This window comes from Pogoniulus pusillus, chromosome 2 (assembly GCF_015220805.1).
Source record: "Pogoniulus pusillus isolate bPogPus1 chromosome 2, bPogPus1.pri, whole genome shotgun sequence".
Lineage (NCBI taxonomy): Eukaryota > Metazoa > Chordata > Aves > Piciformes > Lybiidae > Pogoniulus > Pogoniulus pusillus.
In genome coordinates this window covers 36,693,234-36,719,592 of record NC_087265.1, presented here as the reverse complement: position 1 = coordinate 36,719,592, position 26,359 = coordinate 36,693,234, and the positions used below count along the sequence as shown (strand labels likewise).

Below are 26,359 nucleotides of genomic sequence, written 5' to 3'. Positions count from 1 at the left end.
TGTGTGATTTCAAGAATTTGTGCAGGGCCAACTGAAATCTGACCTGGAGTGCTTTTCTGTACTAACCATAATTAGAGCTCATGCCAAGTTTGGACTTCTGCTCAAAGCATAGTGTTAGAAATAAGTACAACCAATTCAGAAATGTTAAAGACAGATGTCATGTTGTGCCTTCCCACTTAAATGGTACACTTCTTTGAAATGTAAGGGCATGCTGAAAAATAGAGATGAAAGAATGGCTTCTATACCAGTCACTGAAAAGGTGATGCTTTCCTTTCTTTTAGCAACCTTCTGTACATGCACATTTCCCCATACATTACCACAGCTGTTTAGAGGATAATTCCTATGTAATAATTCATCAGAATCCATTTGCAGTAGTGTTTGTTCTCTACTGTAACTGTATTTAAAAGGTAGCTTTTGCAGAGAATGAATGGCAATATGTTGTTGTTGGGGGTTTTTTGTTTGTTGTTGTCTTAAAAAAAGGCTATATTGGAAGGTGAAAATGGGTGCTCTGTATGAAACAGAAAGGAATGAAGGTGTTTTATTGTTTACCTCAAACACGCTTGCTTTCCATAGAGCTTTATACACAGGAATGATTTGGGCTGTGCATAAATGAACTGTAAAAACTACAGCTATGGAAATTGTAGTCAAAGGCATGAAAGAGTGGCTTGTTTTAACCTGAAGCAACATGAAATTGAATCATACGAGTATATAGCAATTTAGCTGTGTATCTATTCAGGCAAAGTGTTGTGTAGATATATATGTGAGAATATTGTATAATAACCCATGACTACTATCCCAAGGTACTGTTCAGCTCCCCTTAAAAAGCAAAAAACCTGTAGATCTTATTTGATTAAGCTCTACAGCCTGAAGAAATGAAAATGTCCTTTACTTGATTCTGAATGTGAGTGAAATATTATTTGCTAAGATTTCATTAGACATAGTCAGAATTCCTTAACCTTGGGGCATATTTATTAAAGATATCATCCAGCTTATTTATGTATTTAGGAATAATTAGCAAGTGAATATGCAAGATGTAAGTAAGGAGTATTTTGCAAGGAAGCCAATATTTCACTAAATGCTCATTTCTTTGTTAGTGAAGGGATGCATTTGGTTACAGTTCATACTTTTAGTACACTTTGAACAGAGAGAAAGCAGCCTCACTTCCAGAAGGATGTGGAAAATGCAGTCGAGATGCTACTAGCTATTAGCTACTTTGTGGTTTACTCTGAACCAGATTGTTCTTATTCTGAATGTAATTTTGGTTATTGAAGTAAATATCTCAAAACATAACCTAGTGAGGACCAGACAGAGCTAGGGATTTTACTTTTTCAACCTAATGTTTTGAATTGGATATAATTAAAACAATACCTTTTGGGAAGTCCCTACTGAGACTTATGGTATTAGTGAGACAAAAAGTGGTTTGATATTTTTTTAAAGTCATTATTTTGTTAACTATGTTGTGCATTTAGAATACATGCACTGGATCTTTTAGGTTGAACCCAGCTTCAGGACTGTAGAAGCTAGTAAAATTCATCAAAACATTAATGAGGAAATAGAGAAGAGGCAGCCTCAACATTCTGACAGACTTTTCAGTAATAAGAGTAATTTAACAAATCATCTCTTGAAAGGAAAGACCTTTCAAAAACACAAATGTCTTGGGTTTAGGGAAAACGATGCTGCTTATGGCTCTAATTGTCTTAGTGATCAAGGGCCAAAGGAAAATTGAAGGTTGTTCTAGGTTGTGTGATGAGTACTTTCTAGTACTGTCAGATGTGATGTATGTTTTCCAAGTTCACTCTGAAGAGTAAATTTTTAGAAGTGAACATGACATAGTCATTTTCTTAGGCTAAATGACTGTCAAATTCCTATTTGTAAGATCTCTAAGTAGAGTATGAAACAAAATATTTTATTAAGTGATAGAGACACTGTGAATAGAAATGAGAATGAAATTAGCTTTATTCTGTATGAAAAGAAGGCTTTTAACAAGGTCAATTCCATTACTCAGTTTTACACTAACTCTGTGTTGAGGAAGTTGCAGGGAAGGTGAGCTATGGCATAAAGGCAGAAAGAGGCAGGAGGGAATATCAACTTTCTGGCCTGGCTTTGTAAAAGTCTAGGATTCAAAGAATCATGCTGTGGAGCAGGCAGAGAGCATTGTATGAACTGTGATGGTAATAGAGTGTCCTCGTTTCAGCTGGGGTAGAACTAATTTTCTTCTCAGTAACCCACTTCTTAGTTGCTAAAGTAGTGCTGTAGTTTGGATTCAGTGTGAGAAGAATGGTGATAGACTACTGAGGATTTTAGTTGGTGCTAAGGCATGAGAGACTTCTCAGCTTCCCATGATGTGCTAGTGTGCAAGAGCACAAGAAGCTTGCAGGGAGCACAGCCAGGACAGCTGACCCAAACTAGCCAAAGGGGTATTCCCCACCAGAGAATGTCATGTTCACTATATAAACAGAGGAGTTGGCTGAGGGATGGATCACTGCTTGGGCATCAGTCATCAGGTGGTGAGTGATTGCATTGCGCATTACTTGTCTTTGCTGGGTTTCATTTCTCTCTCTCTCTTTTTGTTATATTCCTTTTCATTGCTGCTACTACTACTATTACTATAATCACCATATTTTGTTATTACTATTAGTATTTTATTTTAATTATTAAGCTGCTCTTATCTCAGCCCATGAGTTTTAAGCCACAGCTTAAAACAGAAAAATGGTAACACATGTTTGAATTGGGAGTTTCTTATGCTGCATTAATGAAAGTTTGAAGTGAGTTATCTTGTCGTGCACCTAGGTTATTAGAATATTAGGAGGAGGAAATAGCTATTAAGTTAATGGTCAAGCTACTGTATGAAAGAAAGTACAGATGATAATGAAGTAACTTTTAAGAATACTTTTGTAATAAATCTGTTCCCTATGCTTTGTCTTAAATCTGTTCCCTATCAGTGTTTTCAACCAGTGAATGACAGATTAGATAAGGAACTTGTGCTTTAACCCTGGGAGTTTAGAAGAAGTGTTGATGACATGCAGGAGATGTGTATTGTTAGAGCTGGATCAGATTTAGCCCAATACAGTTTCTGTGAAGCAGAAGTGAGAGAGGATTAGAGAAGACAGCAGAAGTGTAGAAGAAGCCATGATGGCCTCAACTATCAGTGTAACCTTCAAGATAAGTAGTTATGGCACTAGAAGAAACGCAAGCTTAGCGTTTTCATTTTCACATGCTTGCACACAGGATGTATGCCTTGGGGATCTTCTCTGGATACAATTGAATTGAAGTATTAAATCAATTCTAACAAAATTGTTCTGAAAAATCTAACTAGAGAAAACCTTGTATAGGTGATAAAAAAAGAGTCCAGAGTCTTGGTTTAGGTGTGATTTATTCCTGTCTTTGAATATGCTGAGTAGGGCATCCCAAATGTTGTGTTAGCTGCCATTTTGGAAAAGATTTTACCTCTTTTACCACTTAAGTGTAATTTATCCTTAGCTCTTAAGCAAGGCTTTTTCCTAGTCTCACTGCTTTTTCAACATTGAAGTGAACGTGAGTCTATCAAGGACTCATCTTTCAGGAGTGAAGATAGTGGATGACCAGGTGACACCAGCATAGGGAAGAGGCAACCCTTAGGTGAAGTTACACTGTCAATAGCAAAACACAGAGTGAGGACTACCAAAGGAAAATATTTGAAGACAATGCAGGTTTACCCTCCCTGATACATGCATTTTGTTGCACCTGTAGATGTTAGTATAAAAGCCTGCGGTCTTTGTACGTGGTACCACAGGGCAAACCTAGAAGTGTGAGCAGCATGCTAAGGGATGGTTGTGAGCCAACATGTGACACAATTCCTCTGAGTGATTTATGCCACTTCTAGGTGGGGAAATGCTTCACCACCAAAAAACCTCAAAGGTGGAAGAATTATGTCATTGCCACTGTTATTGACTAAAATTAATTAATGCTGTGGTGCCTTTGTTGTGATTAAAGGGCTGGATAAAAATGCAGTTCATCAGAAAAATCAGTGATCCATTTATAGCTTTTCTTTATTTTCATGTTTTTATAGCATAGAAACTGATTCTAAAAAAAGCAGGACATATGTGGTTTGGGAATACAGCTGCTGTTCACTGAGAAATGTATAATGAGAAATTTTATCTCGAGCTTCCTATAGACTAATAAAGGTATCAGAATTATTTTTTTCCAGCAAATTCTTTGATGTTGCAGTGTCCCTTCTTGTTATTTCTAATCAATTGTAATTTTAATCCTTGTTTGCTTCTTTTCTGAGTGCAGAACTGCAGCTAGTCTTCAAAGGTACGTGCAAAATTGTCCAGCAGAAATACAAGTACTTTTCACACATTTAAAAGGTTTTAAGTAGCTCTCAGTCAATATGCAAAACTGAAATGTCTTTGGAAAACAGGCACCAACTTGAGTAATAGTGCCTTGTGTCTTCTGAACAGTAGTAGCTCCTCCTTTGGGGGAAAGATAATGGTAGTGATAGAACTTGGCCAGAGGAGCGAAACTGGTTATGGCAGTTGGCATCAGCATTGATTTGTGCTCCTCTAAACCATAGTTGGTTTAAGTAAATGTGGACTGTATTTTGATGCAAACTTTGAAGCATTACAGAAGACTTGTTGTGTACTAAACAAAAACTGCAATCCAATTAAAATGGCTGCCTTGGTTACCTTGAGTCGGGTGCAGAAATGGCAATCAAAAGATTCTGTGGAAGGCTGTGGATGTGCTGATGGGTGCTTTTACTGTTGCTGAACAATAGTACTTATTTTCTTAAAGCAAAACAGCACTCTGTAGGAATTCCTAATACATCTGATTATTCATGGCGTAAAGGGTTGAGATGTTACAATTCTCCTGATTGTTGGCACAGCTTGAAAAAGAAACAACCAAGCAAAAAAAACAGACAGACAAAACACCCAAAACAATGAACAAACAAACAGAACCACCAAAACAACAAAACTGTTAGTTGTTTCCCATCAGCAGGAAAGATTTGTTTAGTTTAGTAATAGTTCATCTTACGTGGTCTTTAAGCCACAGAACTTCTGTTCACTTTAATTTCAGCAGTTACTTTTAGTTCTGACAATGAGCATGTAACTGGCTTCACTGGTGAAAATGCTGTTCTTAAATGATAGATATTACTTTAAAGGAGTCAGCATCGAAACACATTAATAACTTCATAAACTAACATCCCCTGGAGTTCCAGGCACATACTGAAATGTGAAGTATTTGTTTGGTTTACCATTTAGGTATCTTTTTTCCTTTGTGAGTATATCTACTTCTTTACATTGATCCTTCCCAGGTTGTTTGTTTGAGGTTTGTGTTTAGGTTCCCCTAGTTAGGTGCTTTCATTCTTTTGAAGTATTTTGTATTTAATGATTCTGGCTCAAGAATATCTAGTATTCCTGGTGTCTTCACAGAATCATAGAATCAACCGGGTTGGAAGAGACCACCAAGATCATCCAGTCCAACCTAGCACCCAGCCCTAGCCAGTCAACTAGACCATGGCACTAAGTGCCTCATCCAGGCTTTTCTTGAACGGTGACTCCACCTCCCTGGGCAGCCCATTCCAATGCCAATCACTCTCTCTGAGGAACTTCCTCCTAACATTCAGCCTATACTTTCCCTGGCACAACTTGAGACTGTGTCCCCTTGTTCTGTTGCTGGTTGCCTGGCAGAAGAGACTGACCCCCAGCTGGCTACAACCTCTCTTCAGGTAGTTGTAGACAGCAATGAGGTCCCTCCTGAACCTCCTTTTCTCCAGGCTAAACACCCCCAGCTCCCTCAGCCTCTCCTCAGAGGGTTTGTGTTCCAGGCCCCTCACCAGCTTCATCACCTTTGTCTGGACATACTCCAGCACCTCAACATCTCTCTTGAATTGAGTGGCCCAGAACTAGACACAGGACTCAAGTCAGTCTAATAAAAGGTGGCCAACCTAGAAGACTCTACCTAAGTGTTAAATCCCACAAAATGAAAAGTAGCCCATGGGGGGTCCATGTTTTCTTTTAACTTTGATATGAAACTAACTTTTTTTTTTTGTATGTGTGTTTAAACTCATAATGCTAAGCTTGTATTCTGGTAAGATTACTTTTCATTTTCTAATCATTTTAGTCTTCTTTTCTTTTTTTTTCCCCTCCAGTATTAAAATCTAATTTTTGTATGTGAAGGTGGTGTGTAAAGTATGATTAAGTTACATGGATTTATCCCTTTTAATAATAGAAAATTTAGTTTCAGGCAAACCAAGTCATCAGCATAGTCCAAAAAAAAAAGCTATGCACCTTGATGTCTAGTTTTGGGTTTGTTTTTTTTCAAGCTCCCACATATTTTGCATAACCTGCTCCAAGTAATTGTACTATTATAGTGGTTGCCATTAATGACTGCTATGATTAAGGCTGCAGATCAGTTTCTGTTATAATCCCTTGTTGTCACGTAATCGTAAATTACCAAAACACTAAACTTTGGGACTAAAGTTTTCCACAGTTTTTCTGCTTAGAGATAAATTTGAGGGGAGAGAGGAGGAAAAGGCATTTGAATTATCCTTATAACAAATTCTTGGCCAGTTATTTTGCATTGTAGGATCAAAATACATATTGAGCTAAATAGTTACCATTTCCAGGGACTAGGAAAACTCAGAAAGAGAAGGTTCAATAACAATGAGTACAGAACTGCCTTGAATTTTGGTTGCACTTCTAATTTTGGCTAGCCCCACTGCTATTAATTTTGCAGCAAAACACTGCAAACAGTGTTAGTCTTATTAGCATCTACATCCCACAACAAAACTACACTGTCAGTTTCAGTGATAATCAGATGACAGTCAGATGACAGTAGAGATACAATGGTCAGTTGTAGCTTTACAATTCCAGTTATTAATCCCACTCCTGAATCCAGTACTGGTTTTCTTGAGGGGAAAAGGTTTCCTTAAAATGGGAAGGCAATAGAAGTATTTAGAGTGATTATTTTCCCAGTAGTATCTCCTGAATGTCAGTAAGTACTGCACTGCTCTTTCCTGTGTTGGAAATAACATATTTCTGTATCATTGCAGATAAGTCTCTATGTAAACTTTTTGCAGTGACCACTACACAAAGCTTGTTTCCCATTTAAAGTATTTTTGGTACAACTTATCAACTTATTTTACTGTACAAAGAGATCACATTTTAAGATGTAATGTTAGTGAGTTCTTGGGCAGGCAGACTGGAAGGATAAGCTTTCCACCCTAACATTCATTTCCTGTGCTTGTTTTATCATCCTTAACGTTAAGTTAGCATCATTTTTTTCCCCATACAATTCATTGTAAGAAATGGTGATTGGTTCCTTCCCCTCAGCCCTCTGGGAGAATATTTTAATTAGTTTCTTGAGATCTATGGTGATAAACTGAAGTACTGTTACTGCAGAAAAAATACAGGTTTTGTTACATTCCAAATTTGCTTCTCCACTGGTCTATCTGTAAACTGTTGCTGCTGTAAACATGGATTTTTACAAGACATTGTGAGATCCTGCAAAGGCATAGTTTACAGATAAAATAAATCATAACATGGAAAAATGCATAAGCCTTCCAAAAGGTCAGCTTCTGGGAGACTTCATTGTCTGCAGAGGGTCTTGTGAGTCAGTGAGATGCCCTGCAAATGGAAGTTTGCCAGTTCTGGATTCTTTTACAACCGGGGTCTTTGAATACTTTACAACTTTCCTATGTTCTGTTATTTTTTCTGGCAAGATGAGCAATTTACAAATGGAACCACACTTTTGGGTATGTAAGTGCCAAAGTCCTGATCTGTAACCCACAAGGAGTGCTGGTAATCCTCTTATTGGTTTCAGCAGGCTTTGATTCAGGTAGTTGGACTTTGAAGCACCCCAGGTGGATTAGGTAATTAAAAAAAAAAAAAAAAAAAAAGGCTTTTAACAAACAATTATAATTTAAATATTTAGGATGCTGTGTGCCTGAAATAATCTGTCAGTGTTTCAAAGGTTTCTGCATTTAAATACTTCTGATCTTGCTGTCTCTTCTTTTATTTCTCCAGTGGCAGACGAAAGCAAAGTCGGTTTGTTGGCCGGACACAAATCAGGTAAGCTTTTCCTATTTTGGAGGAAAAGTCAGCAACTGGAAAGTAGTATGAGCAGTAAATGAAAAACAGCTTGCAGAAACTATGGTAACTAAAGGAGCTGCACGTTAAGGCGTTAATATGTGTGTGCTGACTCCAAGTTGAACAATGCTGATTTAAGGATTGTTCTTTGACAAGCAGGCTTTGTAGCCAAGCCGTTTGCAGGAAGAGTTGTTCAGTGCAAGTATTGTAAACTGAATCATAGAATCAACCAGGTTGGAAGAGACCTCCAAGATCATCCAGTCCAACCTAGCACCCAGCCCTATCCAGTCATCTAGACCATGGCACTAAGTGCCTCTAACCTAGCACCCAGCCCTAGCCAGTCATCTAGACCATGGCACTAAGTGCCTCATCCAGTCTTTTCTTGAACACCTCCAGGGATGCAACTCCACCACTTCCCTGGGCAGCCCATTCCAATGCCCTTTCAAATAAGGACAAGTGCAATGTGTCTTCTGGAGTCTTAAACAATATACATTTTGAAAAAAAATTAACTATTAATTGATTTTCCTCCTTGCTCTGAGTTCCACTTCTATTACCAGCAATATCAGATAACATTAAAAATAATTTTTACATATTAAATAAAATAATAATAATAATTTTTAAAATGTCAGAGCTTTTCCTTTCATTGTAGTAGAAAAAATCTGTTTCTTTCTTAACAATAATAACAAAATTAGTCCATGCTGCTGTCATTACTGTACCTATTTATTAAGTCAGTCCCACAAACTACACCGTGGCATTGTACAGCTTGCAGTTCTTGTTCTGAAAGCATTTTCAAGGACTTAAGATGGTAATTTTTTGTAAGCCATGGGTAAGTTGACATAAGAATCCTTAAACTTTCAAGAAATCTCAAGTTATTCAGCAGCCTCCTCTGATGTTAAAACCCCTGAAGTTTCAGGCTGCCCCTTTGTAGCGTGATTGCACGTTACCTTTATCCCCTCCTCTGCAGAAATGAAAGTCTGTGTCCATGTAAAGGGATTGTTTATAGTATTCCTTCTCTGTGCAACTGGATGTCCTTCTTTAGTTCCGTATGTGGATTTGCTTTATCTGAAGACCTCTTCCTGAACTTTGTAGACAAATTCTTTTAAACTTTTTCTGGCATCTTTCCTCAGTCTGTGAACTTCTTGGATTCTCTTTCTGAATCAGGGGGTAGTTCATATGTCTTGTAACACCGTCACTCCTGGGGAGAAAAAATTCTTTCAACTTTTTGTTTTGGAAATGTGAAAGCTTCAAAGAAGTGATCTTGTCAGCTTGAAGAAGCTTGGATTTTTTTTCCTGTTCAGAGAAATTACTACAAACATTGCAACGTCATACAGTTTTCCACAGATCAGTGGAATTCACTGCTATCAAAGAATATTGGAGGGAAACCTGGTGAGATCATAACTCTCTGGCAATCAGTTGTTATAAGTGCATTAAGCTTTATAATACTACTTTTAGCAGCATTTGATCTTTCTTCTGCACACTTCTCCAGATTCTTGAAAACTGCAGCTTTGAAAAGTTTTCTGTTTGAAGGCACCTACATATTTTATATCAAAACATGGACCCAAGCTTGTTGTACTTTCGTTTATTTGCTTTACTTATCCTTCATAGACCTCTTACATCTACCTAAGATCTTGCTTTTCATAGACGAAAATCAGTGATCAAGGAAGCACCTAAGGAATAGATACAGAGAACCTGGAGGCTGTTTCTTTTTTTTTTTCCCCTTGAGAATAAAAAGATCTAGACAGCTTCTGAGAATATTGGAGTATAAATGATTTTTCCTAGTTCTATCCTCTTTAAATACTACATTTCTCCTCTATCTTCCATTTTTTAACTCTTCATAAAGAGAAATCAAGCTACACTTTGAGCTTTACTGAGTACTGCATGTATTTGTTTTAAAGGTTTGTTCAAGAACACAGTGTTCTTTTTCTCTGGTCCTTTTTTACTGTGTTTTGGAATTATATATGCTCTATGCATTTTGCTGACATTGAATCACATCACAGAGCTTTTGTTTTAGCATAGTTCATTGTGCTGCCTTCCCAGAGATACAGGGGGGGTTTGCTAAAGAATGTGTGAAGGGAAACATTGCAGCTTCTTGTGTTGGGAGCAAAGCACCATTATTTTCTCATTACAGAATGAAGAGCTTCCATGCTATTCTAGACTTGAGGAAATGAAACGTATTTCTACACAGAATTAATTATCACCTACTAACAACCAATGCAATTATCCCTTTGCTACTTCAACGTGACTTGTTCTATGAAATAATGCAGTTGAGTAGTTCCCTCTAGGGAAATACCTTTTCTGTTCTGGTAGAGTGGTTCTTCAAGTATTCACTCTCAGCTCTTGGTATAGCTACTGCATCCCTTCCTCACTGCATGTTACTGAGCAGCAAGGAGTTAGTAGCATGTATTAGTTTTGAAAAGAATGTCACAATTCTACAGAAGACCAAGGCATTAGAAGCATCTGTAGCTGTAGCCCCATCTTTCTGTCTTGTTATATATTGCACCCTCTGTACCTGTAGCCCCATCTTTCTGTCTTGTTATATATTGCACCCACAGACAGTTGGGTTTTTATAAAATGTAGATTTGATTTTTAGAATTAGGACAAGGGAGGTTATTCTTCCCCTGGACTCAGCACTGGTCAAGCCACACCTTGAGGACTGTGTCCAGTTCTGGGCCCCTCAGTTCAAGAGAGATGTTGAGGTGCTGGAATATGTCCAGAGAAGGGCAACAAAGCTGGTGAGGGGCCTGGAACACAAACCCTATGAGGAGAGGCTGAGGGAGCTGGGGTTGTTTAGCCTGGCGAAGAGGAGGCTCAGGGGTGACCTCATTGCTGTCTACAACTACCTGAAGAGAGGCTGTAGCCAGGTGGGGGTTGGTCTCTTCTGCCAGGCAACCAGCAACAGAACAAGGGGACACAGTTTCAAGTTGTGCTGGGGGAAGTATAAGCTGGATGTTAGGAGAAAGTTGTTGCCAGAGAGAGTGATTGACATTGGAATGGGCTGCCCAGGGAGGTGGTGGAGTTGCCGTCCCTGTTCAAGAAGAGACTGGATGAGGCACTTGGTGCCATGGTCTGGTTGACTGGCTAGGGCTGGGTGCTAGGTTGGACTGGATGATCTTGGGGGTCTCTTCCAACCTGGTTGATTCTATGATTCTAAGCATGTCTGGACACATCTGAGTATGTTTGAGGAAAAGATGGCTGAAGACTTGCTCCTGTGTTTCACCATCACAGAAATGCAGGTGTGAATTCTGGTTCTCGTAGCTAACCAGTCCTTCATTCTGCCAGATGGAAGACTCCTGCAGTGCTTATAGCTGTTACTAGTGTTCAAATGTTTCCACAATACCACTGGCAAAAGCATTGATGCAGCCTACTTGGTCCTTTCTAAAAAAGCCAGGGTTCAGAGTGTGTGAGGCATCTTTGAATCCTCTAAGGATTTTGTCCTCTTTAAGCTTCCTGTGTGCTCAGCAGTGGTGTGCCCACCTTCCCTGAACTCAATTCCAATAACAAGAATGAGGTGCTGAGTGGTGCCTCTATCATAAAGCAGACAGAATCCCTGACAACTCACAAAGATGGAATAATGGTCAAGCTTTAGCTCAGGTTTTCATGAACTCTTAGCCTTTTATTAAAACGATTCTGGGACAGCTAGGAGGACACTCAGAATGGCAAGACTCCTGTACATCAGGCATTACCTGATTTGCATCAAATACTCAATTTGACTACTGAATTCTTTACAGCTTTTTTCCTGCCTCTTAAATTCTTTTTGTGTGTGTGTGTGTTCTGATTTACTGCTTAGACCACTTTTAGTCTGTATTGACTGTCTGCTGAGGCCTCTGCTGACACAGCTCTTTCAGATGATGCAGTGCTGGAGAAGAGCTGATGAGACATATTAATTAGCAAAATGGGCAAAAAAGCTTTCCTATTTTTATTTTAATGTCACTAGACCATGCTTTTGGCAGGGGTTATGTTTCATGGCAGTTTTGAGATGAGACAAGTTGAAGATCTTATTTTCTTGCTGACTGCTTTGAAAGGAACATGTGCCTGGGCTATGGATTAGTACTGGCAAGACTAGATCATTTGGGGGTAGCTCTGTTACAAAGATGAGTTTGAATTAATCCACTATGGTAAGAAATAAAGTTAGGACTTGAAAAGGAAAATGCTTATTAGGATAGTTTGAAGGATACTTTGGCTCGAGTTCTGCCCCTTACTGTTAATTTTGTTGGCAGTTTGGTTACCAGATGACTGTTAAGCCTGCATGATTAATGTTCTGGGAAAGGAGGCTTGAAGAGGTAGGCACACAGCTAAATTCTTAAAGGTCGAGGCTTGGATGAGGTCTCAGTGATGGCACATGGTGGAGCTCTAGTCTGTGCTGCTTTGTGTATGGGTAACTGAGTTGTGGTTAAAATGGGATTCAGACTGGGACTGGAGATAGCTTTTGTAGTAAAGTAGGTTAAAGGTCTTGGCATATCTCTGCATCCTTCAATGCCAAGATAAATTTTGCTGGAGTTTCATTAAGGCTAAAATGAGGATTGAAGATTATGGTTTAGGCCACAAAAGGGGTTGAAAAGTTAGGTTTATGGCAGATTTTACTATGCCCCACCTAAATAGGGCATGGAAAGTGCAACAGATTAAGCTCCCTTGTTAATTTCAGGGAAGCGTCTCTCAGTAGATGCTAAATTGCCACTATGCAAGTGTAAGCTGAATGTCTCCTTGGCTTTTAAGTCGGGCAACACAAGCTTATCCCTATCTGTGCTCTGAGCCCCTACTATAAGACAGCTTCAGGCTGCATCTGGAACCTGTGCTTGGTATTATGCTAACTCCTGAACCATTTCTAGGAAGTGTTTGTGAGAGCAAAACAGCTGTTACACACATTCCAGTGGACTTTGGTATGCCCAGCCACTGCTACATTTGTGAATATAAACATAACCTGTGATTTTAAGAACTCCAGCATAGCCTTTAGTAGGAATAAGGAAGGGTCTGGTGCAGGTGGAGTCCATTGTGGTAGAGGTTGTTCTTGTAAAAGCATGAATAATGCCTAGGCTGAGCTGGTTTCTGCAATTCTAATTCAGACTTGGAAAGACAGATAAAACTGGAGAACATTCATTTTACTTGTTTTTAGCTGGAGGAACCGTGCAAAGGTTGAGCTACTAGCACGCCAGCAAAGTCTGGTGGTTTATGCATACTTCACACAAGGATTTTGTCTTGTGGTTAACAATTTACATCAAAGGTGCACAGGGAAGTGGTGTTCTTCTCTCCTCATGCCAGATCACATAATTTTACTAAACAAGCCTTCTTGCTTCTGTACATGTCATTAAAGCTGAGCTTTTCAAAGGTGGCATTGGATTTAGTGCTGAGTTCATTAGAATTTATCTTGTAACTGGTTCCACAGTAGAAGAGACTCCTGTAAATGGCTGAGCTGCCTGGTGTATGCAAGCAAAGTGCCTGTCCAAACAAGGGCCAACAGAAAGTGTGCAGCGTAGAGAACCTGACAGTTATCTTTACATTTGTGAGAGGGGGAAAAAAAGGTTGATTTTAGTTCATTTTATTTCTCTTTATTATCAGGGGTATAATATTGGCTGTGTCCATCATTCTTCCAAGCGTGAAGAGGAATTGTTTACTTTGTAGAATGCAGTATATCTTAGCACTACCAGCAGAGCCCCCCTAACCTGTATATCTTGGCTTAGATACTGGAGACAAGCAAACTGTGGTGGCACTGTAAGCTGTGCAATGTGATTTTTTCCATAGATCAGCCAGTCTGGTGCTCAGTGCTATTTCAGTTTGACTGACACAAAACCAAATGCAAGTACTGTTCTGCAATGCTTTGAGTACACCATATTATGTATAAAGCCATGCCTCTTTAGGCTTTGAATTATGAAGCTATGGGTTAATTTTGGTGCTTAATTGCTGGGAATTTCACAGTATCACCAAGGTTGGAAGAGACCTCACAGATCATCAAGTCCAACCCTTTACCACAGAGCTCAAGGCTAGACCATGGCACCAAGTGCCACGTCCAATCCTGCCTTGAACAGCTCCAGGGACGGCGACTTCACCACCTCCCCGGGCAGCCCATTCCAGTGTCCAATGACTCTCTCAGTGAAGAACTTTCTCCTCACCTCGAGCCTAAATCTCCCCTGGCGCAGCCTGAGGCTGTGTCCTCTCGTTCTGGTGCTGGCCACCTGATAGAAGAGAGCAACCTCCTCCTGGCTACAACCTCCCGTATATATTCATTCTTATACTGCTACCTTCACTTTGGGCTTTTTTCTCTGGATTATTATTTTCCTATGATGATGATGGTGGTGGTGGTAGTAGTAATAGTAGTAGTGGTATCAGCCTTAATTATGGTTCTCCAAGGACAGTGTTCCTTTGACTATATAATTCAAAATAAATTGTTTTCCTCTGAGAATCTGTATAGACTCTTGCAGTCAAGAAACAACAAATAAGATTCCTTTTTGTCAGTTAATGTTTTCTTCTATACTTATGTCTGGTAAGGTCTAAAGTAAAAAATGTTACATTGAATCTATCCTATTTGATTTATAAAGATTTCAAGGCCAAAATTTAAAATGCTTAGCTTTGAGTGAATCTCTACCTACTGTTGGTTTTTTTTTGACATATTTTCAAATATAGCTTGTCTACTGAAACTAAACTGATACATTAATTTCCATAGCACTCTATGCCAGTGTGGCTTCACTACTCCTTTTTTACTTTTATTTTTTTAAGTATCTATAATAGTTTCCACGGTGCAGATGGTTCTAACCATCCACCTATACTTGTGGCTTGTTCAACCCTGTGTAGTTGTACAAGAACCAAAGCTGTGCTGTGACCAAGCCCACGGAACAGGGCATTGTAATACTGAACTGCCGGGCTGCAGGACTTTTCCATGTCTTTGTGGTCAGAATCTGGAAGTCTGTAGAAGTATGACCTGAGCCTCTAACTTCCATGAGCTTTTAATTTCTTCTAGTGTTTTTAGTGCTAAATACAGAATGTGAATGTTTTGGTGGTGGTGTTTTTTTAAGCAAGAGAAGCTCCAAATGGAAATTCCAGATATTGATTCTTTTTAAGAGGCTTTTAAAAGTGAAGCTGATGCAATAATCTCTCTCTTCCCTCCCTTTCCCCACTTCCCCTATCAAATTCTATGTATTTCTGCATGAGAAATTTGCTTTTTCCCTAACTCAGGAAGGGAAGGCTGGACACTTACCAGTTCTGGTGCTTCAAACAATTATTCTACATTAGCAGAACTTGTTCTCTTGTTTAATCTGAATCAAAAGCAGTTTGCTGGTCAAAATCTCTTCTGAAGGTCAGATTGGTAGCCTTTACTTTCTTGCCAGGCCTATGTGGCTCACAGATAGCCTGGTTAAATGTTTCTCCTCTATGAAGGGAAACAAGCTCTTACTTGCAAGATGAAATGTAAAATTTTACACCCCCAGTAACTCACCAGCTGTACCTATTCCATTGACATCTTTCCCTTCTTGTTTTTGAAGACTTTATTAGCAGTGCGATGACGATTGTTGTGACCCCTTTTTTGTTAGGCTCTGAGAAAGTCATCTGTTGATAAAAATTCCTCACTTGAGGGTGCAGTTTGATGTTGCCAGGTTGACCTAAAGCTTGCTGCTGCTGAAAATAGCATTCAGTCATCATGCCTCCTACCCGCAGCAGCCTGGTTCCCATTAATTCTTTTATTCCAGTGTCACAGCTTCGCTGATGAGATGGTTGAGAGGTAAACCAGTCAGAAAATAAGACAAGAAAGACAGGAATGAATAGTGCTGGGCTTATCTTCTTGAACCACTCATTTGAGAGAGACAAGCTTGCATGCCAATAGAAAGGAAACTGGGCAAGTGGGTGGACATGAGAACTTTGGCTTTCAGAGGCAATTGTCAATTAAAGCACCTTATCTGCTATGTCATACCATACCCTTAATAAATTCCAATGCCAAACCCACATTGATTTAAAAATAAAATTAAATTGGAAAAAACAATCTTCGCTTGACTTGCCTAAAATTACTTTCCCAGTGCCAAGGGAAAGAGGAAGAAAATGGCAGTAAAACCTCTGCAAAGTGAAGAGCATCCCTGCTGTCTCATTCTCAGTTTGCAAGAATCTTCTCTTAAATCAGTTATTCACTTTTACTTTCATGGATTCTTTATGGTCTGTGACTGACTTCTAGCATATGTTGTATAAGATACAGCAAAGCAATGCTCATCAATATTTCTTTGAACTACAGTCATTAAAGTGAATAGATTTGATCTGCTGAGAACAGTAACAAACTTGCAGGAGAAACTTTCTTTCCCTCGGTGTTCTTGTGTGTGATTTAGGATCTGGAGCAGAGTTGGATGTGGACCAACTGCAGCGGAGATGCAAATTCAAGGGTCTGTGATCGAAGTTTTAAGAGATAACATAATTGATTTCATGTTTTCTCTCTCCTGAAGATGATCCTATTACAGCCTTGTATTCATGAATGTGTAGCCACGTGTTTGAGCTCTCTTTCTCTCTATGCTGGTATTATTATTGTTACAATACTGTGATGAGTTGTTGCAGGGAACTAACCTAGTACAAGAAAAATTCTACAAAAAAGAAAAGTATTCTTCTGGTTTAGATAAGGGAACAAGAAAAAAGAAGTTCAGGAGAAGAGAAAAATAGTTTTGTAACTCACAGTATTTGATCTTGGGATCAGCCTTAGCTGAAGGAAGTTGGCTAGGGTGCAGGGGGGAGACAGACACATCTGAGGGAGAAAGTGTGGATGAAAGAAGATTTGCAGATCTTCAGAGATGCCTGTGCTGAAAGAAAAGAAGTGGAGGAGCAAGTCTGAGTCTTTATTTCTTGTCCTGAAGACTAAACCAAAAGTGAGTTCCTGAGAGATTTAATGGCTAGTGAAACTTGGTTTTGTGTGAGTTTGGCTGTGTGATGCTGTTTGCTGTTGAAGGGCTATGGCTGTTCTTTCACTTTGTTTGGGCTGCTGCACTCTGGATCTTGTCCTGTCCCAAGGAGTGAGAGTTGACTAAGCGGGCCTTGAGGGCAGCTGAGTCTCACATTCAAGGAGAAGCTTTCATAAGTGCCAGATAGAATGAACATGCAGCTTAGACAGAAAGGACATTTTGCTTAGGAACCACTGTGTAGGGTTTCTTTCAGACCAACTGATCACAGAAGGCTGCTAAACCAGAGAACAAATGACCTTGTAAATGTAAGTTGAGCAGAAGCTTTTATTTCACATTGTCTCACCCAGCAAATGTGAATTTCCTATGCTACAGAAGTGTATTAAAACAACCCTAGCTGCAACAGCAAAGCCCTTTCCATGGTCTCATTTTCAGAATAGAAGTACATGTACATCCACCAGAAAGTCCTGAACAACTTGTGGTGTCCTGAAAGTGTACCAATGATAGATATTTCCATTTGACCCTCACAAAATAGATCTTAAACTGTACAAAATGCTCCTGCAAATACCTAGCTAGGGAAATGCCTGTTAGAGTTGCAACATGATGTTTATTAGAGCAAGATGCTAGAGAGTGATTCTAGGTGTCAGGAATGCCTCATTTTTACATGTGGGTAAACTTGGAGTGGAAAGTTTGCATGGCAGTAATGATGATCTTTTCTGAGAGGAGAAGGCCTGGTCTGGCAGATAACCAAACTGCAGTCTTCAGAGCTAAACAATAGAGGTGAAAGATTTACTTCTTTTTCATCGTGTCTCAGCAATGTGGGAATTATGCATTACCCAGTATGAGTTGTTGGTATCCAGGGATTGCAAGCCAACACTGCTTTTCCTTACGAGTATTCTTTGCTCCAGGAGCAGGAAAAGGGTCAGGAACTTTGTTTAATGTAACCTGGGAAATTTCATGCTCAGCAGTTGCCTGGTGTTGCAGGTCCCTTATGATACAGAAATGGGAGGAGTGGCTAGGAAGACAAAAAAATTGAACAGACAAGATTTTTTTTCAAGTGGATATACCCATTCCTTCATATTTTGTTCTATCTCCTGTTTTCTTCCTCTTTAATTTCCTGAAGTGATTCTGGCATAGTGTTATGTTAGCTGAGGCTTGGAGTAGGGGGAAGTTTGATATTCACATTTCACAGTTGCTATTTCTCTCCCTGGTCAGTATTTCTGAATATTGTTCTGTGCAGAAATCAGGGAAGCAAGTTAAGACAGTATTAAAACCTCCCAGGATGTTTAAGTAGGAGCAGGGAGGTCATTCTGCCCCTGTACTCTGCACTGGTTAGACCACACCTTGAGTACTGTGTTCAGTTCTGGGCCCTCCAGTTTAGGAGGGACATTGAGATGCTTGAGCGTGTCCAGAGAAGGGCTGGTGAGAGGCCTCGAGCACAGCCCTACGAGGAGAGGCTGAGGGAGCTGGGATTGGTTAGCCTGGAGAAGAGGAGGCTCAGGGGTGACCTTATTGCTGTCTACAACTACCTGAGGGGAGGTTGTGGCCAGGAGGAGGTTGCTCTCTTCTCTCAGGTGGCCAGCACCAGAACGAGAGGACACAGCCTCAGGCTATGTCAGGGGAGATTTAGGCTCGAGGTGAGGAGAAAGTTCTTCACTGAGAGAGTCATTGGACACTGGAATGGGCTGCCCGGGGAGGTGGTGGAGTCGCCGTCCCTGGAGCTGTTCAAGGCAAGGTTGGACGTGGCACTTGGTGCCATGGTCTAGCCTTGAGCTCTGTGGTAAAGGGTTGGACTTGATGATCTGTGAGGTCTCTTCCAACCCTGATGATACTGTGATACTGTGTGATACAGGCTTTAAGTAGTTGTAATGGGCACATCCACTTACTATATGGCCCGCTAGTATTTGAAGTAAGTGGTCATATTGCTGTGGTAAATATGTTCTCTGAGTCAGCTTGCAGTGGACTGAAGCAGTCTGTATCTGTTGCGTGCTGAAGTACTCTCTCTGGTACATGGTGCAGTGCTGGCCTGAGTTGTAGGCTCTTTGAGACATGCATTCGCTTCCTGAGACCTGGTGATACTGTGACTGTCCAGAGCATGTCACGTTTCACATCTTTGCTGAAACTTTTTGCTTTGAGTTGGAGCTTCCTACTGCCTCCTAATCCAGGTTGTTTCTGACATGAGAGCAAGAAAGCTTGTAAATACGGTGGCTGTGTCTGTATGAGGAGTGCTGTACCCAGCAGAAAGAAAGCTTTCTCTGAAAGCAGAAGCAGTGTAACTGTGTTAGTGCAGTGTTACACAGGGTAGTAGATATTGCACTTCTGCAGAACTGGTTATTAAAACTTGAGACCTTAACATCTCTGGATCCTGCAATATCATGCCCAGTAAGAATTGTTATTAAATTTGAATTGACTGGAAATTACAAAGAACAACAAGAAAAGTGGCATTATCCCTAACCAAAGAATAAGAAACGAAACAATAAGTTTGAATTTTGAAGAATGTAGGTTTAAAGATTGAATAATATGAAGAATTCAGTGCAATTTTTATCAAAACTGTAATGATTATTGTCATATTAGCCCTGAATAGGCCAAATTAGGCCTGTACATGTCCTGGCTTGCCCAGACATGTTTTTCTGCTCTCCCTCCTTCTGTTTTGGGGAGAGGGACAAAGAACATGGAGCCACTGAGTCTAAAGGCTCTGGCTTGCCCAGATTTGTTTTGCAACTTTTTACATCCTGTGGTAAACAAGGTACATACACTTGGCTTGTGCCTGCCTCGTGCAAGGCCTATGTTTTTCCCAATTTTGGGTAAAGTAAGCCTATGGCTTCACCTAATGTGGTTAAGCTTTAGCTAACTGCCATTCTGATTGGCTATTCTGTGTCCAAAGGCCCATTAGTCTTGGGCTACATTGATAAAAAGAGATGAGCAGGTAACAGAACGTGCTCTGCCATTGTATTCATGTTTGCTTGCCGGCTGCTGCCTGCGGCCATTGCTTTCTGCTTCTGACAGTGTTCAGCCCCAGTGCACCCTGAACTGCCTGGAAACTGCCTGCCTCAAGTTTACCAGGAACAGGCTTAAATGCCTCCATGCAATAGGCCCGCATAGTCAGCGTGGCATTGTGCTGAGACTGCACATTGCAAGACATCCTGCCTACACCTGAAAGTCTCCTGCCAAGACAGGTACACAGAGCATCCAGAGAAATCAGGATAAGGTCAGAGGTTGTCTGCCTCCTTTCCCCAGCATCCTGTGAAGCCTGGGAAGAATCAGAAGCCTCAGCATCTGACAAAACACCAACAGAACCCCCTGAAAGCGTTTGGGTACTGTCTGAAGCTGTAGCTAGCCCCGTGAGTTGGGAGATTAATATTTGTGAGTAAACACTTAAAGCCTCTTGTAATTCACCACAGCCTTCTGCCATAAGCAGAAAGGAGCTGCTTGAGTCCATCTAGTGGGAGAGCAGTATAATTAACCGCAAGCCGTACGTTGACCGCAGGAACATTCTCTTCCAGTTCAATTGAGTTCAATTAATGTTATATCATTGCTAGTTATTTGTTCTAGAGCCCATGTTGTTGTTTGTTTAATGTTTCCATGACCATTGCTGAAGAACCTGATTGTTATTAAAATTAGTGTTCGGAGGGAGTGAGACTCCTAACTATTGAAAATTAATAATATTTTGTTTAAATACCATCTTGCATTAATTAATTACTCCTCTATTACAATTGTAAATAAGGCAGAGTAATTAATTACTCCTCTATGACAATTGTAAATATGACAGAGTAGCCAGAAAACAAATTTAATCCTGAGGACCTCTTGCTGTACGTTCATCTTTAAATCAGAGAGCTTTTCTGGTGATGGTGCTTGAACAGATGGCTCATGAAAGAACCTGCATGACTGAGAGTAAGGTGATTTCCATCATGAAATTCCCTTCTTGGCCCTAAGAAGAAAGCTAGAAACAGCAAGTGGACCCATCAGATCTGCGTTTCTAGGGCCTCATAAGGCTCTTCAGTCATCTGCTCTGTAGCTGGTGACAGCCAGACTGCATCCATTTCAGAAAGCAAAATGTGTTGCCTCAGAGGACATCTTCTGTAACTGAGGAGAAAGTGTTGATAACTTTCTAACTCCCCTGCGTGACATTTACCACCCTCTACAGTTAGAAATGGAGTCACAGCCTTCCTGACAGTCTTTCCTCTGGCTTTTGGGTTTGTGTTCCTTTGAGCAGTGCCTGCATATTTTGCAAGCTTTCTGGTGAATGATCTGCAGGTGTTTGGGAAAGACCTTCGGAGTACTAGATTCAGAAAAGTTGGCTGTGAGCAGTGTTGGCAGCTCCTGCGATTCTTTTAGTCGCTTGTCGTGACCAAAGAGACCCAACAGCCATTGCTGAATGCTTCATTTTACTAATTCCTTCCCTCCAGGAGCTGAATTTTTACTGGGCATAATATTCAGTGCTGGCAGTGGCTATCCTGAAGTCATTGGTGCAAAACAGTTAATGAATTTGGAAAACTTCCCAGATAATACATCTGGCCCTCTAACTTATATTTTGGAGTATGAAGTATGAGGTGTAGAAAGGAGAGCACTGAACTAAATGAGCTACTGGCTGAAGAGGGGAAGGGAATGCTTTTCTGTTTTTTCAAACTACTTGACTGAAAACGTTTAATTATGTAGCCCCACAGAAGATTCAACTGTGGTGGTTTTGTTTAGCTTTCTGTTAGCTTTGTTTGCTGTTTTTCCTTAAGTGTTTTAATACTATGTATTTCCACTTACCTTCCGAGGCTTGAATATAGACAGGGAAACATTTATAATTCTCCACTTTAAGTGATTCTTCTTCTTCATTTTTTATTTTGAAGTCCCATCATGTTGCCATGTCAATAAGAAGGATTTTGAAGGTAGCTGCCAGTAATTGATATTTCTAGTCTGGCTCACTTCTGGAATAGTATCTTGTACAGTGTTTGCCTTTTGTAGAGTTTGAAATGAGGTTTACTATATAAAGTGAGTTGCTGCCACTATTTGTTAATAAGCATCTTTGTGTAATAAAAGCTGTGCAGAGCAATATGGTTCAGAAATTAACTCTGAAAAACAGATTTACATTGGTATGCATTGTCTGTCTCGTGAAACAGCATTATTTAGTGGCTCTTCAGTACAGCAGTGCTACTTAGCACTTAACTAACAGCACTCTGAAAGTACCCACAATATCATCGCTAATTAAGTGTCCTACTGGAATGCTTTTTATCTGGCATTTTTTATCTGCCATTGGAATGGGCTGCCCAGGGAGGTGGTGGAGGCACCGTCCCTGGAGGTGTTCAAGAAAAGGCTGGATGAGGCACTTAGTGCCATGGTCTAGTTAATTGGACAGGGCTGGGGGATAGGTTGGACTGGATGATCTTGGAGGTCTCTTCCATCCTGGTTGATTCTATGACTTAAGAGCAGAGTGGGAGAGTTTTTTCTGTACATAGCAGTGGCAGCCCAAATGCAAAGCATCGTAGAGGAATAGAAAGAGCTTCCTTGAATTGTCATCAACTACGAGCAGTTACTTTCCTCCTACCTCAGGCAAAGCCACCACTGAAACATCTGAGCTTCTCTACTGGTTACTCTTTTTCCTGCCTGTTATCTTGATAGATGACATTTCTCATTTGCCTGAAATTAGTCTTGCACAGGGTGATGTAGTTTCCAATAATTTCATTTTTGTCTACAAGTAATTTTGTAATGTCTGGTGTCTTAACCCTATGTGTTACACAAAAGATCACTATAGCAATGTAATTATTGGTTTGGTTTTCGGGGGGTTGGGGGTTTGTGGAGGGGTTTAGGAGGGCTGGGGAGGGGGTTGGGAGGTTGCAGGGCTGTTTGGTTGGTTCTTTGTTGTTTTCATTTGTTTGGTTTTTGTTTAATGTTTGCTTATTTCTTTTTTTAAACCACTTTAAATGCTGATTGTTGTTTCTTTCTAAAGTGGCATGACACCTGTACTGAGGCTGTTTTATATCTGATTCCTGCCCTTTTAGTTGTTTGCCTTCTGTTGTGAGAGTTCTTTAATGCTTCCCTCCTTTTCAAGTTGGGTCTTAGATGTAAAAGAAACTTTTCTGGATATCTATCTTGGAGGGAAGCATACCTGCAACCCAGAAGTTTCACCTCTGATTTTCAAGGAGATTAGCAGGTTTAGCACACTTAGATGTGTTTCCATCATCTTTATTTTGTTGAGTTTTTATGGCCATTCTGGTACTAGTTTGTGCAGTTTTCAGCCTAGTGCTCTGTTTATGTTTTCCCTCTGTCTCCCATGGCCAGGACCTGTCCCTGGGATAGTTGGTTGCATGGCAAGTTTCAATATTAGTGTTGTTTTTTTTCTGGATGACCATCTCCTTATCCTGTTCTGGTTTTGCTTGCTTGCTTGCTAAGTTCATATGTGAAGGGAGTAGGAAGGAGCCATTCTGTCCAGCATGAATAATAAGCTTGGGGCAAATAGAGAATTCAGTGGAGAGAGGCAGACCCTAAATTCTACAATATGCCTAATTTCAGAAAGATAGTTTCTTTAGTGCCACGAGACCCTGATTCTGCTATACTGAAAGCTTAAATAGGAACCAGTTCCTTCCCAGCATCAGTCAGGACCTGGCAAACCAAGGGACTAACAGAACAGAGCTAAAACTTGGCTCTGGGAGTTTGCATCCATTACCGAAGGGTAATTGTACTTACAAAGGTTGTAAACAAAAGCCTCAGTTCACTTGCTGTGGCAATTTTCAAGCCTCCCTGTACAGCAGGATCAGAACAGGGGATCTGGCATTGATTTGTTTGAGTTTTTCATGTGGTTACAATTTTTCGTTTCCATCTGCAGTTGGCATGAATTCCTGTACTCCGAAAACAGGGTTGTTTTTTTTCCACTGCTGCTGTAATACTGCTGCTGACAAACAGAGATGTTAGAAAAGAGAAATCCAATATAGTGTACTTATTCAGATGCCCCCCCCCCCTTTTTTTTTAATCTCTTTGTAATCTACACAAATGCTTAATTCTAAAAACAAAATGACAAAAATTGTTCAGTTGAATCATAGAATCATAGAATCAACCAGGTTGGAAGAGACCTCCAAGATTATCCAGTCCAACCTATCTCCCAGCCCTATCCAATCAACTAGACCATGGCACTAAGTGCCTCATCCAGGCTTTTCTTGAAGACCCCCAGGGACGGTGCCTCCACCACCTCCCTGGGCAGCCCATTCCAATGGGAAATCACTCTCTCTGTGAAGAACTTCTTCCTAATATCCAGCCTATACCTACCCCAGCACAACTTGAGACTGTGTCCCTTTGTTCTATTGCGGGTTGCCTGGCAGAAGAGGCCACCCCCCACCTGGCTACAATGCCCCTTCAGGTAGTTGTAGACAGTAATAAGATCACCCCTGAGCCTCCTCTTCTCCAGGCTAAACAGGCCCAGCTCCCTCAACCTCTCCTCATAGGGTTTGTGCTCCAGGCCCCTCACCAGCTTTGTTGCCCTTCTCTGGACATGTTCCAGCACCTCAACATCTTTCTTGAATTGAGGGGCCCAGAACTGGACACAGGACTCAAGGTGTGGCCTGACCAGGAGTTTATTTTTTGTTGGTTTGGGTTTTTTTCTCTTCTTTTCTTTTTCAAATGACACACTGGTTTTAATTTTAAAGGTACAAAAAAGAATGAGCATTACATTCATGACTACGTTTTGTCAGCTGTTGCATCAAATAATTCACAGCTTGTTATCGAAACGTACATCACGAAATAGCTACAAAGAATAATTCCCAGCCTGAGTTTACATTAAAGGAGAAAATATATTTAAACAAAACCAACAAAACAACACAGGAGAGAAATGGTTTCTTACAGTCATTCTTTGTCTGCCATCTTCTAGGAAATATGAGTAAATCATTAAGTCTCAAGAAAAACCTTTGGTCTCTTTTAGTCATGGTTTCCTTTATCTTTTTTTGTGTATAAAATAAGGGTGTAGTGTGTGGCGGTCACTGTTTTATCACCTGATAAGTGGCACATCCCATTACAAATCCTGTGAAACTGAGCTGTTTGAAGTATAACTTTACGTTCAAGTGGCAGTCGAAGCCTGGGGTTTATTTGCTTTTTTTGACAGAGTTTGTTCTTTTACTGCCTCCTGAAGTAACTCTGATATTTGGTTGGGTTTTTTTAAGAGAGGAAAAGGTAAGTATATGACAAGAGCCTGAGAAGATAGCAAGCTGGTGAGTGCTGGAGGAGGGGGCAGGCTAGAAAAGGGTGCTGGTGTTTAGCCTGGTGGGAAAAGGGAGACTGGCCTTATGTCTAGCCGAGGAGATGCACTATGAGAAAGGGTGACATAACTGAGAGAGAGGGAGACAAGCTTGTGCTGGTCTAGGACAGTGGATCCAGAAACCACATGGGAAAGAAAAGGGTAACAGACAGCACTGCAGTAAAGAAAATTCAGTTTTTCTTTGAAGAAAAAAAATATCAAGGAAACAAAAGCCAAACACCAAATGTAGCACATAGTAAGTCTATACACAAACTTGGTTAAAAGAGCTGAGGTTTGGAGGTGTGAAGTGTCTCAAGTGGGAACGCTAGATGTAAAGATGTCTGCAAAGGCAACTCAGACTCTTCTAGTAGGTGCTTATGGTGTGTGACTTAGAATCGTAGCATCAACCAGGTTGGAAGAGACCTCCAAGATCAGCCAGGCCAACCTGTCACCCAGCCCTATCCAGCCAACTAGACCATGGCACTAAGTGCCTCAGCCAGGCTTTGCTTGAACACCTCAAGGGACGGTACCTCCACCACCTCCCTGGGCAGCCCATTCCAATGCCAATCACTCTCTCTGGCAACAACTTCCTCCTAACACCCAGCCTATACTTTCCCCGGCACAACTTGAGACTGTGTCCCCTTGTTCTGTTGCTGGTTGCCTGGGAGAAGAGACCAACCCCCACTTGGCTACAACCACCCTTCAGGTAGTTGTAGACAGCAATGAGGTCACCACCCCTGAGCCTCCTCTTACATAATCAATACCTAGTTCTTACCAAAGACTTGATTTTTAGAGCACAAGAATGATGTACTTAAGGGTAATGAATGCTGTTGTGCAAGGCCCAACTCTCTCCTCACTTGTTGAAGTCGTAAGATGTGTAACTGTTTGGTGTATTCTGTTTGGAGGATGTGATGTTAGTAGTGTAGAAAACATCGGGGGAAAGATACATTTCTTTTCTTTTTCCTTGCCATTAAATGCTGTTGTTCTATAACTGTGCATTTACCTCAGAATTGCTTGAGGTGAGGGGGATGTCTTTAAACTGTATGCAGTGATTTAGTGTGTTGTTCATCTAGTTGGTGCCTGATCTGCATGTCTGCTGATTTGCAGAAGTGCTGAATGTAGGCTGCAGCCAATGTCAGTGGCAATACTGCTGTGAGCCCAGGAAATGCTACTTGTTAAGTATTCAGAAGACAAAGTGAAGGACAGGGGAAGTGGGTCTGGAGAATCTT

At 40.6% G+C, this 26,359-nt stretch overlaps 1 protein-coding gene across 4 annotated transcripts in view; it reads left to right on the top strand.

Moving 5' to 3' along the window:
- The window catches only part of PARD3B (par-3 family cell polarity regulator beta), a 474,018-nt gene that overhangs the window by 264,827 nt on the left and 182,832 nt on the right, over window positions 1-26,359 (top strand). For 3 of the 4 annotated variants that reach the window (XM_064161234.1, XM_064161224.1, XM_064161243.1), the window contains exon 16: window positions 8,004-8,048. The exons of the other annotated variant lie outside the window; for it this stretch is intronic. In XM_064161234.1, coding sequence (XP_064017304.1) covers window positions 8,004-8,048 — 45 coding nt within the window. The remainder of the gene's footprint in view (window positions 1-8,003; window positions 8,049-26,359) is intronic. 4 annotated transcript variants of the gene reach the window in all.